The sequence below is a fragment of the Leptonychotes weddellii genome, chromosome 9, assembly GCF_054177405.1.
Source record: "Leptonychotes weddellii isolate Sample4059 chromosome 9, ASM5417740v2, whole genome shotgun sequence".
NCBI lineage: Eukaryota > Metazoa > Chordata > Mammalia > Carnivora > Phocidae > Leptonychotes > Leptonychotes weddellii.
In genome coordinates this window covers 75,617,662-75,636,046 of record NC_138377.1, presented here as the reverse complement: position 1 = coordinate 75,636,046, position 18,385 = coordinate 75,617,662, and the positions used below count along the sequence as shown (strand labels likewise).

Sequence of the window (18,385 nt, the reverse complement as noted above, 5' to 3'; positions counted from 1 at the left end):
GGCGCCTGAGTGGCTCAGTCGGTTGAGCGACTGCCTTCGGCTCAGGTCATGATCCCGGAGTCCTGGGATCGAGTCCCGCATCTGGCTCCCGGCTCGGCGGGGAGCCTGCTTCTCCCTCTGACCCTCCCCCCTCTCATGCTGTTTCTCTCTCGCTCGTTCTCTAATAAATAAATAAATAAAATCTTTAAAAAAAAAAAAAGGGAGAAGTTTTAGCAAAGATTATAATTTATCAGCATTATGACAGTTATGTAGAGAATTCTCTTTTGGGAATACTTCCAAAATGTCCATTTATATGAGATGCTCTGCACAGGCACTAACAGAAGGTAAGCCAAAAGAAGACCCTAAACAGGAGCTGCTGACTTTTAAGAAAGAGCATTTTGGGGGTCTTTTTTTTTGGTCAGAAAACACAAGGTGTTTTCACATTTTATTAGCTACAGTATAGACCCTAGAGCTGCTTCATTCCCTCCCCTCCCCTTCCCCCACCATGGGGTCAGGCCTTCCCAGAAGCCCCTGCCTTGGCTGCCTGGGCCCGCTGGAACTCCTGCTGCAGCTGAGCCAGGGTCTCCCTCTGTTGGTCTGACTGCCGTTCGAGGTCCTGGAGCGGGGATTCATATCGCTTAATTTCAGCTGTGATACAGTCCAGCCTCTTCCCCACTGTGGCCTGAGCCTCTCCCAGCTCCTGTTTGACCAGCACAGGACGCAGAAATTTAAAGACCATGTTGGACGCATCTAGCAGGGCCAGCTCCTCCTTCACAGTATTACTTTCTGTTAGTTGTGCCTCAAGCTTTGCCACCCTGACATGGATTTACTCAAGTCCTTCTGTAGCTGCTGATATTTCTCCCCCTTTCCCTGTAGCTTCTTCTGGATTAGCTCAGCCCATGGCGGGGATAAAGGCCTTTCTTTCATTATTTGGGCTGGGGGTCTTATTCTAAATGATTTATAAGGACCTAATAGCTACTCATCCCAGAAGAGAAGTAAATTGCCCAGTTTGATCCTGTCCTAGACCAACATCCAGATTCCCCAAGAGGTTTGTGATGGTAATAAGAAGATAGCCCTTTACCATGTGCTTTGATACCTAGGATTATTTCCCTACTAGTTGTAGGGATTTAACATTTTAAAACTAAAACCCAGCAATTTTTAACAGCCATAAGTCTTTCAGTGACAGATTTGCTCTTAACTTACAAAGGTACAAGAGAATTCCAGATCTGATATGAAGATACAGTTTGGGCCTTGTGGGAATTTTTTATCCATGTGATATTAGGAATTTCACAAAATTGCGTCACAAATTCAAATACTGTTGTTCCTTTTACGGATTTTTTTTGTTTTAGGAGGAGAGAGAATTAAGAATTTTAGTTTATAAAGACATTAAATGTATTGTTTTGACTCTTTGTGGGCCATAAACTGCTTGGGGAAATAAAGGTCATCAGAGATTGCATCCAAAAAGGCTTTAATTTCAGATATGTGATAATGTCAATTAAACTCTTTAAGAAACTTTGTGTTGTTGGGGTGCCTGTGTGGCTCAGTCGCTTAAGCATCTATTTTCAACTCAGGTCATGATCCCAGGGTCCTGGGATCCAACCCCCACGTGAGGTGCCCTGCTCAGCAGGGAGTCTGCTTCTCCCTCTCCCTCTCTCTCAAATAAATAAATAAATAAATAAATCTTTAAAAAAAGAAAAAGAAACTTTTTGTTGGTAAACATGATATAGCAATCTGCCAGCATGAAAAGGGAGAGTTGCTTGAGTTTGAGTGTATGTATAGCAGCACCAGACTTCAGATTCATAGATCTGAGTTTGAGGCCTTCTAACTGCTTTTTGGCATTGTGACCATGGAGAAGTTTTTTTGGTTTTTTTTGTTGTTTTTTTAAAGTAAGCTCTACACTCAACATGGAGCTTGAACTCTTGACCCCAAGATCAAGAGCCAGATGCTCTACCGACGGAGGTTTCCTGAGCTCTAACAGGCCTGAGAAAATCTGCCTCTTAGAGTTATGAGTTGGATTGAGTATATTATAAAAGCATACTGTAAACTATTTAAAACTGATAATAACATCTGACATTTGTGTAGCCCATGACAAGTGCTTTCACATTTTTTATGAGATCCTCACACCACTCTTGGATGTAGATATTATACTCTTTTTAAAGATGGAAGAGGCACTGTCATCTCAGCAAGCTTAAAAGCTTAAGCAGCCTGAGGTCCCTCAATCACATGGTAGTGCTAGCACTTTCAATCTGTACACCTTTTTTTTTGTTAAACTTAAATGTTCTATAAAACCAGTATCACTTCAAGTAAGTAGAAAGTAAAAGCAAAAACAAACTCAATAAAAATTAAGTGTTAATAAAATCTTACCATTTATCATTGCCTATCTGAAGGTCCTGAGCCTAGGGCTGTCTCCCTTTGCCGCAGTAAGAGTAGTATTAAAAACATATTGCCACTAAACTGAAAGTAATAATTTACATCTGGAGGTAATAAAAAAATGAAATGGTATCAGGGTTTTTAAAATTTCATGGCACTGTAACACTTAAAATAACTTCCTTTATCAGTATTGCTGTGCTACTTTCTCATACATAAGAAACTACACGGTGGTTATATGTTATATATTATTTTAGTCTATTTTTCACATTTTCCTTTATTTGTTTCAGTATCTGAATATGTATCTTTTATTTTTTAACAGGGAGAAAAATGAAAGATACTATTGTGTCCTTTTCAATGATGAACACCATTCATATGACCATGTCATATACAGTCTACAAAGAGCTCTTGACTGTGAGCTCGCAGAGGCCCAGTTGCATACCACTGCCATAGACAAAGAGGTTTGTGAGCTTCATTTGAATTCTTACGCTCCCCCATATCAGCTTCCTGGGAGTCAGGTGTTGACTGAGTCCTTGACAAGTGCTCTTTTGTATTGTGTTAGGAACAATCATACTCTTCTTTTATTCCTTATATCCTAGGTAAATTGGTTAAAACTTGATTTTTCTGTGTATCGTAATTGTAGATAAACTATTAGCTTTCTTCTTTTATTCTAAATAATTAGAAAGTTACTGAATATATTTGGCAAAAAGTAGTTAAGAATGTCTGCTTTAGTTTGTTTCTATAATTATTTATTAAAATAGCATTCTAGGGGCACCTAGGTGGCTCAGTCGTTAAGCGTCTGCCTTCAGCTCGGGTCAGATCCTGGGATCGAGCCCCACATCGGGCTCCCTGCTTTGCGCGGAGCCTCCTTCTCCCTCTCCCACTCCCCCTGCTTGTGATCCCTCTCTTGCTGTGTCTCTCTCTGTCAAATAAATAAATAAAATCTTCAAAAAATAATAATAAAATAGCATTCTGTAATTATTGAGCATATGAATAAATGCATTAATTTTGACATTTTTAACATTATCTATTACAACTATTTTTAGCATAATACTGATGCTGTGGTTCGGCTTTTTAAAAAATATCTATCCAGGGCGCCTGGGTGGCTCAGTTGGTTAAGCGACTGCCTTCGGCTCAGGTCATGATCCTGGAGTCCCGGGATCGAGTCCCGCATCGGGCTACCTGCTCAGCAGGGAGTCTGCTTCTCCCTCTCCCGCTCCCCCCTCTTGTGCTCTTTCTCTCTCTCACTCTCTCTCTCAAATAAATAAATAAAATCTTTAAAAAAAAAAATATCTATCCAAAGCAAAATGTGTTCCTCAGGTATATAGAGGGAATATTAACTTAATCCTTGTCCTTGAGAGGAGTGTAATATAGTAGAAGAAGCAGCATGGCATTAGTAATTAGTGTAGTGGTGCTAGGGCTTGAGGAATCAATATCCTGGTCACACCTGGCATCCACTAGTGGATGTGTTGTGGAACACATGTTGAGGAACTTGTAAATTCATTCATGGAAAGTATTTATTTTTTAAAGATTTTATTTATTTATTTGACAGAGAGAGAGAGAAAGTGAGAGAGCACAAGCAGGGGGAGTGGGAGAGGGAGACAGGGAGCCTGACACAGGGCTCAATCCCAGGACCCTGGGATCATGACCTGAGCTGAAGGTAGACGCTTAACCGACTGATCCACCCAGGCACCTCATGAAAAGTATTTAAAACAGATAGCAGGATTTTAGTAAAAACCTAAATTATTATTATTGGATAGAAATAGAGTACACTATAGCAAGTGAAGAACTAACATTCTTGCCAGGCAGGAAATCCAGCATCCTAAAGTATATTCTCTGCTAGCGGTATCAAAAGTTCTGAAGTTTCATAAAGATGTTAAACATTTATGTTTATCGTCCAGGTATTGCCCATCTTACTACTTTTAGGCAGTTGATAAATGATTAATAATTAAGAGCTCATTAGGCCTTTGGGCTACATATTACTTGATTGGGATTGTCATTCTACTACTTAATTCTCATGTTTGTTTATAATTAGGGTCGTCGGGCTGTCAAAGCAGGTGCTTTTGCTGCTTGCCAAGAAGCAAAGGAAGATATAAAGGTAATTTTCTGAATTACGGACAAAAGAGAATTGTAAGAGGAATTCACATTACAAGAGCCGAAGTAGAATAATCACATTGTTGAAGTGGTTTGGTATCCTAAGTAAAGGTAGGATTGGGCCATTTAGACCCAGAGATTTGAAACTGTAAGTGTTATATAAGATTTTTTCTTGAATAGATTACTTAGTTAAAACGAATTTTAAAACTAGTGTTTTGTTTTTAATATTCCTTTCATTTGTAGAGTCATTCAGAAAATGTCTCTCAACATCCACTTCATGTAGAAGTATTACACTCTGAAGTTATGGCTCATCAGAAATTTGCTTTGCGTCTTGGCTCCTGGATGAACAAAATTATGAGCTATTCAAGTAAGCATATTGCCTATTTTTCTTATTTCTCATAAAATACTGGTTTTTGAAATAGCCACGAATTTAAAAATGTCATTGAGTATAAAACAAAATTTCTTTTTCATTTTTGGTTTATACATTTTGATTAATTTTCAGATTTGTATCTCAAAATGCCATAAATAATATTTTATCAGCTTTTGATTCTTCGATGTTGACAGAATTATTCTTGATATTAAGCTGGGAAGATTAATGTTAATTTTTTCACATGTTATTGTAGGAAACGTACTTTTGGGAGGAATATTATGAAAATAAAAGTTATGTGACTTCTTTTGTTTGTAGGTGACTTTAGACAGATCTTTTGCCAGGCATGCCTTAGAGAAGAACGTGGCTCTGAGAATCCCTGTCTCATAAGCAGATTAATGCTTTGGGATGCAAAGCTTTATAAAGGTAGGTGGATCTTTGCTTATGCTGCTTGCCATGAAGCATGACCTTAAAGTGGAGCTATAATCTTTTTTATTAAATCAGTGCTCTTGATTGATAAGATATTGTACGTTAAGAAAAAGTTAACCAATCAATATGTAGTCTTCTGTGTTAAAACTTAAGGATACTTTTATTTAATGTTTTTTCGTTTAGTCAGGGCCAGTAAAAAAGAGTATGTGTATATATTCATTTGGTGCCATTATTAAAGCTATGTTAATTTTCATTTTTAAAATCCAAATGCAGAACATACAGTGAAAGGTGAGAAAAAGGCTTAAGGAAATGGAAAAGGGAAGACATAGAGTAAGAGTAATTTTGAGTGAAATAGAATAAAAAGGAATGGAGAAAGCTTGGGCAAGGTAGAGTGAAGTAAGGCAAAGTGGAGGGGCAGAAAGAGAGGGAAAAGGCTTATATATATGTATTTTAAATTCTAGCTATTATTGTGATAAATGCTACTCATATTTGAGTTCTTGAGGTCTGTTAGTATGTGAAATATTTTTATAGTATTCTGCCACTTCTAATAGCCGGAATGTTTTTTTTGCCTTGGTGATACTCTTCACTTCCCCCAAAAATGATCTCTAGGTGCCCGTAAGATCCTTCACGAATTGATCTTCAGCAGTTTTTTTATGGAGATGGAATACAAAAAATTCTTTGCTATGGAATTTGTGAAGGTAATTGCTCTTTATAAATAGATATCAATAATAGAAAAAGAAAACCATTTTGGAAATGAAGTTGTAGAAACAAAGCAGATAATTATGAATCAGTTTAATTTTGTGATGTATTTCTTTTCTTTTTACATTTTTAAAATTTTATTATGTTATGTTAATCACCATACATTACATCATTAGTTTTTGATGTAGTGTTCCATGATTCATTGTTTGCGTGTAACACCCAGTGCTCCATTCAGTACGTGCCCTCTTTAATACCCATCACCAGGCTAACCCATCCCCCCTCTAGAACCCTCAGTTTGTGATGTATTTCTTTTTCAAAGTCCATTCATTTTCACATTTGGGAGTATGGAAGCAGTAGTCTTGGAGAGGAGGTAGGTGGAAAATGACCTGTTTTTTGCCTGGACAGAGCAATAGGAAGTTATCACATTACACATGCATTCATCTTTATCATTTGTCTGTTTTATAACAAGTAAAATTATAAGAGTAGAAGTGACTAGTTGAAAGGCATAGCATGGGAAAGGAACAGATATGCATGCTAAAGGGAGGCAGGAATGAAACGAGCAAGAGTTTTACTTAACTGAGGCTAAAACATAAAGATAAAACTTCACAGTTTTTTAATATTGTTTTACTGATCTATTGTCTGTCCCTTACATTGTTTTATATATATATTTTGTGGAGAGAGGGGTGTGTCTCTCAAGTTAGGTAAATACATGACAGGTACTTTTTGAATCTTTTACTTTTCCTTGTACAAAGGTATCCAAGGGGCGCCTGGCTGGCTCAGTCAGTAGAGCATGTGCCTCTTAATCTTATGGTTATGAGTTTAAGCCCCAAGTTGGGCGTGGTGCCTACTTTAAAAATAAATAAATAAATAAATAAATATATGTGTGTGTGTATATATGTTACATATATATAAAAATAAAGTAACATTAAAAGAAAAAGGTATCAATAAATACTTGTTTCCTCTAATTTTGAGTTGTAGGCAGTTCTGTAAAAATTAGAACAGGTCAGAGGTAGGATCCAGGATAGGATTAGAAAAAGAGAATGAAATAATGACTGTTGAAGGCAAATGATACTGTGGGACAAGATACCTGCACTTGCTGGATTTTACAAGTAGAGTGTTAAAAGTAACACATTTAGTTTCTTGAAAGATGGTAACAACTCAAGCTATTAACTCTATTTTTCTAAAACTGTTAGAATATTGGACCATATCTCTGATCTGAAATGAATTTTTTTTCTTCTACAAAAGCAGTTCTCTCTACTTAAATGAGATTATTTTATACCATGGTTACTTCTTTGTAGGAATTCTAGTGGATAAAATTAAATATGTAGGTCAAGGATCTAACACTCTGCTTGTACATGAGTGGATGTATTATTATTTTTGTTTCCCACTATATCAGGGTTGATTTTTGGCTGGTATGCATCAGTATAGTTAAGAAGTTATTTGCAGCCAGCATCCATTCTGTTTAAGGTTGGTTTGAATCTGATTGGTTGGTTTTCTGGGTCCTATCAGTTTTTAAATACTTAGAATATTGCCTCTGCCGTATACCACTGCAGTAGAATCTGCTAAAGATTGTCCCAGATTCTGTTTAGAGAAAGGATATACGGAACCACCACAGTCCTCTATGACTCTTACGTGTGTGTGTGTGTGTGTGTGTGTTTTGTTTTTTGTCTTTTTATAGTTTTCACTTACAACTCTGCTAGATTGGGTAGCTGAGTTCATATTTGGTCTTTCGTTTGTTATTCTCTGATATATTTTTGTTCACTATATTATCTTCCCTTTATTTTTTTTTTAAGATTTTATTTATTTGACAGAGAGCACGAGACAGAAACAGACAGAGAGCACAAGCAGGGAGAATGGCAGGCAGGGGAGAACCAGGCTCCCCGCTGAGCAAGGAGCCTGATGTGGGGCTCGATCCCAGAACCCTGGGGTCATGACCTGAGCTGAAGGCAGCCGCCCAACCGAGCCACCCAAGCACCCCGTCTTCCCTTTAGAAATAGGAATTATAGGGGCACCTGGCTGGCTGTCAGTAGAGCAGGCAACTCTTGATCTTGGGGTGGTTGTAAGTTCAAGCCCCACGTTGGGTGTAGAGATTACTTAAAAAATACATCTTAAGAAATAGGAATTATAATACTTTTAATCATATACATAGAAATAAATCAGCAGCTATTAAAATTGGGATTTTAAAAGTTTTCAGTAATTTATAATTGATTTTCCATTTACTATATTTTTCAGTATTATAAACAGCTGCAAAAAGAATATATCAGTGATGATCATGACAGAAGTATCTCAGTAACTGCACTCTCAGTTCAGATGTTTACTGTTCCTACTCTGGTATGTATTGATCATTTCTTTGCAACCTTTGCAAGTAAAACCTGTTTTGCTTTTTAAGAACTTTGCAGCCACTCTGGAAAACAGTATGAAGGTTCCTCAAAAAGTTGAAAATAGAGCTACCATACGACCCAGCAATTGCACTACTGGGTATTTACCCCAAAGATACAAATGTAGGGATCCAAAAGAGGTACATGCACCCTGATGTTTATAGCTGCAATGTCCACAATAGCCAAAATGGAAAGAGTATATGCAGTAAAAAGATAAAGAAGATGTGGTATACACACACACACACACACACACACACACACACACACACAAAGGAATATTGTGCAGCCATCAAAAGGAATGAAATCTTGCCTTTTGCAATGACGTGGTTGGAACTGGAGGGTATCATGCTGAGCGAAATAAGTCAAACAGAGAAAGACGTGTATCATATGACTCACTGATAGGAGGAATTCTTAATCTCAGGAAACAAACTGAGGGTTGCTGGAGTGGTGGGGGGTGGCTGGGTGATAGACATTGGGGAGGGTATGTGCTATGGTGAGTGCTGTGAATTGTGTAAGACTGTTGAGTCACAGACCTGTACCTCTGAAACAAATAATACATTATATGTTAAAAAAAAAAAGAAGATAGCAGGAAGGGAAAAATGAAGGGGGGGTAATCGGAGGGGGAGACAAACCATGAGAGACTATGGACTCTGAGAAACAAACTGAGGGTTGTTGAGGGAGGGGGGTGGGAGGATGGGTTAGCCTGGTGATAGGTATTACAGAGGGCATGTTCTGCATGGAACACTGGGTGTTATACGCAAACAGTGAATCATGGAACACTACATCAAAAACTAATGATGTAACGTATGGTGATTAACATAACATAATAAAAAAAAAGTAAAAAAAAAAAAGAACTTTGCCTAGTATTGAATCAAATTAAAACAATGTCAGTACTATATTGCGCTAATTTCATTTGGAAAACTGAATAATAATTCAGTGGTATCTGCATGTGAAGTATACTTTAGTGGGACCCAAGGACAAGATAGCTTTGGAGTGGTAGTCATGGCATGACCATTGTCCAATAGTCCTGATCCCTGAAGGTGAAGTCCAGAACTAGTTTCTCAAATTCTAGACTAACTTGAGAGCCCTGTCTTTTCAATACCCAAACTACTTTTTTTGCTATTCTTTTATTCTTTAGTTATTGTTTGGGGGCAGGGGTATAGATTAAGATAAAACAAAGCAGGAGGAGAGACTACTCTCAAGCATTTGCATGAAATAGGTGCTGATATGGTACTATATAGGCTTGGGAGGAGAGTGGAGAATTCTGCTTTTTTTTTTTTTAATACTGCTACTTTTCATGTTTCTTCTGGATAGTTTGGTTAAATATTTTTACTTTCCCATTTCAAAGGCCAGAGAAAAGGATGGAGAAGAGACAGTGGATTAGGAGTGACAGGGAGATAGTAACAGATAGTAATATGATAGAATAGATAGTAATATGATAGAAGTCATGAAGTGTATCTGTGTTCTACTTTGCTCATTGTGTGATTATCGATGGTGAACATTTATGTAGGTAACCTATGTGATGGGCTTGGAGTGTCCAGACAGGTGTTACTGAGGAGTAGGGAATTTTTACTTTCAGAAAATAACTTCTCTGAATTTACTGTTCTGTGAGACTAAGGACTGTGTTTGATGCATTCATTTGAAACATTTATTTAAAATGACTCACTGACCAACCAAATGAATGAATAAATTAAGTCCATACTATCATGAGTTAATAATAAAGAATATTCTTGAAATATTCTGCAGGCTCGACATCTTATTGAAGAACAGAATGTTATCTCTGTCATTACTGAAACCCTGCTAGAAGTTTTGCCTGAATACTTGGACAGGAACAATAAATTCAACTTCCAGGGTTATAGCCAGGACAAATTGGGAAGAGTATATGCAGTAATATGTGATTTAAAGTAAGTTGTTCAAGTGAAATGGTAAGGGTACCTGTTAATTACAGTGTGCTTATATATTCCATTTTATAAATAAACTTCCGATCCTTTTGGTTATTTAGAATTCTCCTTATAATGATGGCAAGTACAAAGAACTGTTAACTGTCTCATGTCAATAAATGTTTTAAGTGAAGGCTTCTTAGAGAGTTACAGCCAGGCTAACAAAGAAGGTATTGAGGAGGGGCCTGTTACAGAAACTTTGGGTCTCTTGGGGTCACTAAATGAATCTCCATCATAACTGCCATGCCTTCCACTCACTCTCACTCATGCACTTTGGTTCTGTTTCTTTTACATAGTCTATTTGTACATAGTTTCAGATAATCCTGTTGATCTGAGTTTCTTTTTAACTCCCTTTTTCATACATACAACCAAATTATTAATGCTCAACAGGGGTTTCTTAAGTTTTTTTGCTGAAGAGGATGGAATTTCCTTTTAAACTAAAGTTGGAATCACATGATAGATCACTTTTGGGATTGTTGGACTTAAAAAGAAGTAAGTTTCCATTTATTTTAGAATTGGTGAATATTATAAGGGTTGTGATATATCAAGTATTCAATAAACCACAAGCTTCAAAAAATTCTTTTAAATGGGCACCTGGGGGGCTGAGTCGTTAATCATCTGCCTTCGGCTCAGGTCATGATCCCGGGGTCCTGGGATTGGGCCCCCAATCCGGCTCCCTGCTCAGCGGGAAGCCTGCTTCTCCCTCTCCCACTCCCCCTGCTTGTGTTCCCTCTCTTGATGTCACTTTCTCTGTCAAAATAAATAATTAAAATCTTGGGAAAAAAAAAGAATATATTAAAACAAAATACATTTCATTTAGTTTACCATTTAAAGTAAAGAGCTTCAAGGTGTATAGGATTAATTATTTCTAGTCCCCAGGGGGAAAAAAATCATTCTAATTTTGTCTACCTCTTTTAGTGACCGGTTAGGGCATAGAGAGGTGGAAACAGGCTTCCAAACTAACCTAGAAATAGTTTGGTTTGCTTAAAAATACATTTGACAGGGGCACCTGGGTGCTTAGTTAAGTGACCAGCTGTTGATTTTGGCTCAGGTCATGATCTTAGGTTCGTGAGATAGAGCCCTGCACTGGAGGCTCAGCGGGGAACCTGCTTCTTTCCCTTTCCCTCTGCCCCTCCCCACATGCCGACCTTCTCTCTCTCTTTCTCTCTCAAATAAATAAATATTTAAAAAAAAGTACATTTGACAGATTTCTGAAATTATGCATTGGATCCTTGATACTAAGGAGAAAGTTTCCAGACCTTTTCAAATTTCTCAGTTTTTAAATATGATTATAAATCTTTCTCTAAAGTTCAGCAAATTATTACATTACCACAATTTCAGTACAGAGATGGTAGATGAATTCAGTAGTGAATCACTATTTAGCCAGCGTGCTTCACAAATTATGCATAAATTACATGTATGCAAAAACGAAAAAGCACAAAATGCACAAAAATGCCAAATGGCTGTACTTAAACTTAACAAAGTTAAATCGGTGTATTTATTATTCCTTGGTCTAATGTACAGGAAAAATCTTTTTACCATGGGCCTCATTACTGTGAAATATTCTTGTAGCTGAGTTATTTTTTTATCCAGGGAAGTGGTGCATAATCACCTCATTGTTTTATCACATTTTATTTTATTTTATGTATTTCTGAATATAGTTATTCTCTACAATGAATAATTTAGAGTTAGCACATCCCTAGATACTTTACCGTATGTTAAAATTTTACGGTTGCTGGTTTAGATGTTAACTTTAAAGTTTTCCCAGTCTTTTGATTGTTATTACAACTTCTCTCCTACATCCTTACCTAAACAGAGAAATCTCTAATGACAAGGAAAAGGGGAAATTCACATATTTTGAGCAACTAGAAAATCTGTACTGTGGTTGTCCATCTGTGATAGGCTAGGTTGCTTCCAAGGATCATTAAGCAGAACAACTTCTGAGTAGAGAAGTCAGGCTTAACTTTGACAGCCACCTCTCATAGAGCCTTCACATTTTGCTGGTATAATCCTAGCTCTGCCCAGAGCGTCTAATTATTTTAAGAAATTAGAATCCATAATGTTGATGAATCAACATTGTCTGTAGCTTTGAGAACTTTAAAATTATCTCAGAATGGGAAAGTGAAATATTTCTTTGTCTTTTGAAATGATAGGTATATCCTAATCAGCAAGCCCACAGCATGGACAGAAAGATTAAGAATGCAGTTCCTTGAAGGTTTTCGGTCTTTTTTGAAGATTCTTACCTGTATGCAGGTATGATAGTCCTTCTGTACATCAGTAAAATAAATTTATTTTTAAAAATTTAGCCCCAGTCTTTGTTTTAAGCAAATTCTGTTTGTTATTTGAGGAAGACTATATCTAGTAAAGTAGTAATAAAATTTAAACACTGCCTCACTGATCCTGCTTTAATAGATCTTTAATAGGTATAATTCTGTTACTTTAGTTAACTGCTGTTATTACTCTTGAATGTTTATTGAATGCTTATTATGTGATATGGTAGTAACCACTTTACATGCATTATCTCTGCTGAGCATCATAGCAATCTTATGAGGCTGTTACTATTATTATTTTCATTTTCCATATAAGGGAATTGAAGTCTAGAAATAATTTGACCAGGGTCACATGCAGCTAGAGAGTGACAGCTGGGATTTGAACCATGCATTCTGACCTTGTATAATAGCCATGTTAAAAAAGCTATGCATATATGAATATGAATCCTAACAATTTTATATTTTGACAGTAGAGGAGCAAAGAAAGAGGGCCTACTATATACATATATAGTAATCACTCTTTTCTTATAGGGAATGGAAGAAATCAGAAGACAGGTTGGGCAACACATAGAAGTGGATCCTGACTGGGAGGCTGCCATTGCTATACAGATGCAATTAAAGAATATTTTACTCATGTTCCAAGAGTGGTGCGCTTGTGACGTAAGTAAAATTTGTTAGTAGGATCAGTGCCTTTTTAAGTGCTCTAGTGGTTATTAGTAGTAGAGTTTTATGTAGCAACTTGCTTGATGTAAAATTTTATTATTTAAGTAGTTGTGTATTTGAATTTGTCTTATTAAATTTAGAAGGAAAATCCAGTGTTTGTTTTTTGTTTGTTTTTAAAGATTCTATTTATTTAGAGAGAGGGGGAAAGAGCATGAGCAGGGGGAGGGGCAGAGGGAGAAGGAGAAAGAATCTCAAGCAGACTTCCCTCTGAGCATGGAGCCCAACGGAGGGCTGGATCTCAGGACCCTGAGATCATGACCTGAGCCGAAATCAAGAGTCGGATGCTTGGGTGCCTGGGTGGTCAGTTGTTAAATGTCTGCCTTCGACTCAGGTCATGGTCCCAGGGTCCTGGGATCGAGTTCCGCATCGGGCTCCCTGCTCGGCGAGAAGCCTGCTTCTCCCTCTCCCACTTGCCCTGCTTGTGTTCCCTCTCTCACTGTGTCTCTCTCTGTCAAATAAATAAATAAAATCTTTAAAAAAAAAAGTCAGATGCTTAACCGACTGAGCCACCCAAGCGCCCCAGAAAATCCAGTTTTTATACTTAATTAAAAAAATGTGCTCCATAGTAGTTTCATTTACCTCTGGGAATTGTGGGGTTTAAACAATACAACAAAACACTATTTACATAAGCACTTATTTCCTTGGACATGAATATTAATATGAAAATTAGGATCACATAGACTTTAAAGTATTTCAATAATAAAGAAGGGTGGATATTTATTCAATCAAGAGCTCTGTTATGCATGTTAAACCATTAAGAAAATTAATTTCAAAATATAGAACTAATATATTTCCTTATGCAATAATTTTAGAACATAACCCTCTTGAAACACACAGTCCTACCCTAGATTCCCTTTTGGGAAGGGTGACCTCATTTATTTCTGTTTTGAGAAAACTGACATTATCTGCATCAAATTCTTTCATTTTCTCTAGTTTCTCTGTACCTCTCACATGACATAGTCTATTCATTAAGTTTGTGTCTTCACAATTGGTCCCTTTCTTTTCATCTCTTTCTTTCTAAAACTAAGGTCTCTACCTAGGCTCTTGGTCCTGAGCTACTTCTTCCTGGAGTTGGCTTCCTCATCTGTCTCCTCTACGATTTCCCAGTCTTTCATTCATCTGCCTGTACACCCATAGGACTCCCCTATCCTTAAAATCAATAAGAATAAAAGCCCCTTCATTGTCTCTGCTACTTCTGTGAACTTTCTTTTCTCCTCCTTTCTTCTGCTTCACCATGAGCAGTTGGTCACAGGTTCAGAGCAGTCATACAGACATGACAATTTAATCTAGCACTGTAGCTTTGTAGAACAATAAGGACAGGAAATATTGTCCAAACAAATTACTCTAAGAGGGAGGAAAAAGAATTACAAACCACTGGGAAAACACATTTGTGAAAGCATTTTTGAGTGGGTGTAAAAGAATATGCAGAATTTAAGTATGGGGAAAGTGGCATCATAAGCAGAGATACAGAGTAAACAGAGAAATAAGGGGAAGTCCAACTCCTGTTCAGGCAGTGTGGAAGAATAAAAACTAGATAAATCAAAGGATTTATGGATGAAATTAATGAGCAATTAAGCTGGAAATATGCCTTGGCATCAGTATGTGAATACACTGTGTCTAAAGTGTAACAATGTCAACACACTGCTTCAGGAAGAATTAATGGGTGTCACTGAAGATGACAGATTGGAGAGGGTAATGTTAGGAGACAAGGGAACCAACAGAAAGATTACCATGAAGTCTAAATCTAAGGTGACAGGATCTTAACTAGGGTGGGGGCAGTCAGGGAAAAAGAGAAAGAACCCAGAGGAAGTAAGGATTATAAAATAAATTTAGGATAAGGAAAACTCAAATCGGGGTAGTATGCCAGGAAGAGAAGAGTCAAAACTGACTTTTCAAGATAGTGTTTCTCACACTATTTTTATCCCAAAATAGGAATTCTATGATCAAATAAATTTTGGGAATATTCCACTTAGAAATCAGCACAGTGATTAATTAAAGGGTTTGAAAAGTTCAGTGGCATTTAAAAAAAATCTTACTTGATCTTGTTCAACCTAGCATTTCTCAGTCTTACGTGAACACAGAACTTTTTTCCCCTGAAAAATCTGTTAACATCTAACACACAGAATGCAGTGGCTCTGAGATTTTCTGTGTGGATGAATGTATGAATCATAGTGTCATTAACAGAACAAGGGAAGTTGAGAAGGGAAGTACACAATGAAGCAGAAATGATGACAAACCAATTTAATATATTCTGAATTTGAAATATAAGTGTAAGACCTAAGCAAGAATGTCTAGCACATAAACAGAAATGATATAGCTTAGGAGAGTCATCTCTGCAGTTTTAATTGAGGTGGTAGAAATTAAAGCCCTGTAAGAAGAGAATATTGGGAATGTCTCATTTAGTAGGCAGAAGGAATTGGGGGGAAAAAAAAAGGAATCACTGATTGAAATCTTTAATCAGTAACAGAAGTATCAGAATAAGTAGGTTTGTAAAAACCAGAGGGAAAGAAAGTTTCAAAAAGATTAAGGTACTTACTCATCAGGGGTGCCTGGGTGGCTTAGTCGGTTAAGTGTCTGCCTTCGACTCAGGTCGTGATCCCAGGGTCCTGGGATTGAGCCCCGTGTTGGGCTCCCTGCTTGGCAGGGAGTCTGCTTCTCCCTCTGCCTGTGCCCCTACCCCGCTCTTGCTCTCTCTCTCAAATTAATAAATAAAATCTTTTTTTTTTTTAAAGATTTTATTTATTTGACAGAGAGAGACACAGCGAGAGAGGGAACACAAGCAGGGAGAGTGGGAGAAGGAGAAGCAGGCTTCCCGCAGAGCAGGGAGCCCGATGCAGGGCCCGATCCCAGGACCCTGGGACCACGACCTGAGCCGAAGGCAGACGCTTAACGACTGAGCCACTCAGGCGCCCCAATAAATAAAATCTTAAAAAAAAAAAAAAGAGATTAAGGTACTCAACAGAATACAATGCCACACACATTTTAAGGAAGATGGGGATTTGGAAAAGACCCTCTGAATTTGGTTACTACATAGATCCTTTGAATTTTTTTTCAAAAAGCAGTTCCGATCAATTGGTAAGGGCAGAAAGCAGACCCTAAAGAAGTTTCAGAAGCTAGAGTGACAACAGCAAATGTAGATGACTTCAGAAAGTTTGGTAAATGTCCAGATGAGCAACGCATACTTTGACCTCATCTTGAATAATTATGCATGCCTTCCATAAGATGAGGGTTGCCAAAAAATATGTGATATGGCTAGTTGCTGTACCATTTACATGGTACTTAAAATGTTTTACTTTGATAGTGCATGTGTGTTTGTCTGTCTGATATTTCCACCTAGTTTGCAGATCCTCTGCAGGTATCCCTGCTATACATAAAATAATTTTGTGCTTATATTGACTAAATATTTATTGAATGGTGTGGTAAAGTAGATAACTTAATGTATTTGCATTTTTCTTTTTCTTTTAGGAAGAGCTCTTACTCGTGGCTTATAAGGAATGTCACAAAGCTGTGATGAGGTGCAGTACAAGTTTTATATCTAGTAGCAAGACAGTAGTACAATTGTGTGGTCATACTCTGGAAACTAAGTCCTACAGAGTATCTGAAGATCTTGTAAGCATACATCTGCCACTCTCTAGGACTCTTGCTGGTGAGTGGTTTTTTGCATGTTTCTATTAGCTTTGTTTTTTAGATATTCAGGGTAGTGGAATTATTTCTATTTTCTGTGCTCAGTATGTACAGACATACTCAGATCAGATACTGCAGTTAAGAGCTGTCACTGTCCTTCAAAGAACATCTATTTAAGAATGCTTGTGTATCTGGGCCTTTTTTTAATCTGGATCAACTAATGGATCCTTATAATACACACTTAAGGACTAACTTGGTAACTCATCGGCCACTCAGACTTAAATATAGCAAAATCTTGTTGCTGGTTTGTTTCTGTTTCAATTTTTTTTTTTTTAAGATTTTATTTATTTATTTGACAGAGAGAGAGAGCACAAGCAGAGGGAGTGGCAGGCAGAGGCAGAGGGAGAGGCAGGCTCCCCACAGAGCAGGGGGAGCCTGATGTGGGACTCTATCCCAGGACCCCGGGATCACGACCTGAGCCGAAGGCAGTCGCTTAACCAACTGAGCCACCTAGGCGCCCTGTTTCAAATTTTTATTTAAATTCTCATTTGGGTTTTTTTGCTTTTTTTTAATTGCAGTATAGTTAACATACATTGTTACTGGTTTTTAACATTCTTCTCTGCCTGATTACGCCAGTGTGTTGTATGTGTCCTTGTTCCTTTCACCACTAAAAGAAAGAAATCATAGATTTTCTTTAATCGTTCTTTGATTTGCATTTCCGTGTAAATTGGCCCTGTCAGGTTTTTTTAAAGCAACTTTATATAAGTGCATTTATTTACTTATTTATTTTTAAACAATATTGATAGCAGCTTTCTAATTTAGTTAGTTGGGAAGTAAGGAAGCTCTACTCCCAACATGGGGCTTGAGGCTCACTATCCTGAGATCAAGAGTTGCATACTCAGGGAGCCTGTGTGGTTCAGTCAGTTAAGTGTCTGACTCTTGATTTCAGCTCAGGTCATAATCTCAGGATCATGGGATCAAGCAGGGCTCCGGTCTCAGCAGGGAGTCTGCTTGACATTCTCTGCCCCTCTATCTCCCTCCCTGTCTGCCTCTCCCTCCCCCGCCCCCTGGTCTCACACACTTGCTCTCTCTCTCTCTCTAAAATAAATAAAATCTTAAAAAAAAAAAAAAAAGAGTCACATGCTGTACTGACTGAGCCAGCCAGATGCCCTACATTTATATTTTTAATTGTGGTAAAATATGCATATAACACAAAATTTATAATTTTACCATATTTAAATGTATAGTTCAATGGCATTAAGTATATTCACATTGTTGTGCAGTCATCACTACCATCCATCTTCAGAATTTTTCATCTTCCCCTACTGAAATTCTGTACCTATTCAACATAACACCTCAATCCCCACTCCCTGCAGTACCTGGCAGTCACCATTCTACTTTCCATTTCTATGACTTGACTACTCTAGGTACCTCACGTAATTGAAATCATACACGTATCCTTTATAACTGGCTTATTTCACTTACTACAGTGTCCTTAGTTTATCCATGTTATAG

At 37.5% G+C, this 18,385-nt stretch overlaps 1 protein-coding gene and 1 pseudogene across 3 annotated transcripts in view; one reads left to right on the top strand and one right to left on the bottom strand.

The window, feature by feature from the left end:
• The window catches only part of UBR1 (ubiquitin protein ligase E3 component n-recognin 1), a 135,456-nt gene that overhangs the window by 41,008 nt on the left and 76,063 nt on the right, over positions 1-18,385 (top strand). For all 3 annotated transcript variants that reach the window (XM_081829490.1, XM_081829489.1, XM_081829491.1), the window contains 10 exons: positions 2,669-2,807; positions 4,382-4,444; positions 4,684-4,807; positions 5,126-5,233; positions 5,846-5,934; positions 8,168-8,266; positions 10,060-10,217; positions 12,407-12,506; positions 13,055-13,183; positions 16,712-16,892. In XM_081829490.1, coding sequence (XP_081685616.1) covers positions 2,669-2,807; positions 4,382-4,444; positions 4,684-4,807; positions 5,126-5,233; positions 5,846-5,934; positions 8,168-8,266; positions 10,060-10,217; positions 12,407-12,506; positions 13,055-13,183; positions 16,712-16,892 — 1,190 coding nt within the window. The remainder of the gene's footprint in view (positions 1-2,668; positions 2,808-4,381; positions 4,445-4,683; positions 4,808-5,125; positions 5,234-5,845; positions 5,935-8,167; positions 8,267-10,059; positions 10,218-12,406; positions 12,507-13,054; positions 13,184-16,711; positions 16,893-18,385) is intronic.
• LOC102742956 (prefoldin subunit 6 pseudogene) lies at positions 487-906 on the bottom strand (annotated as a pseudogene).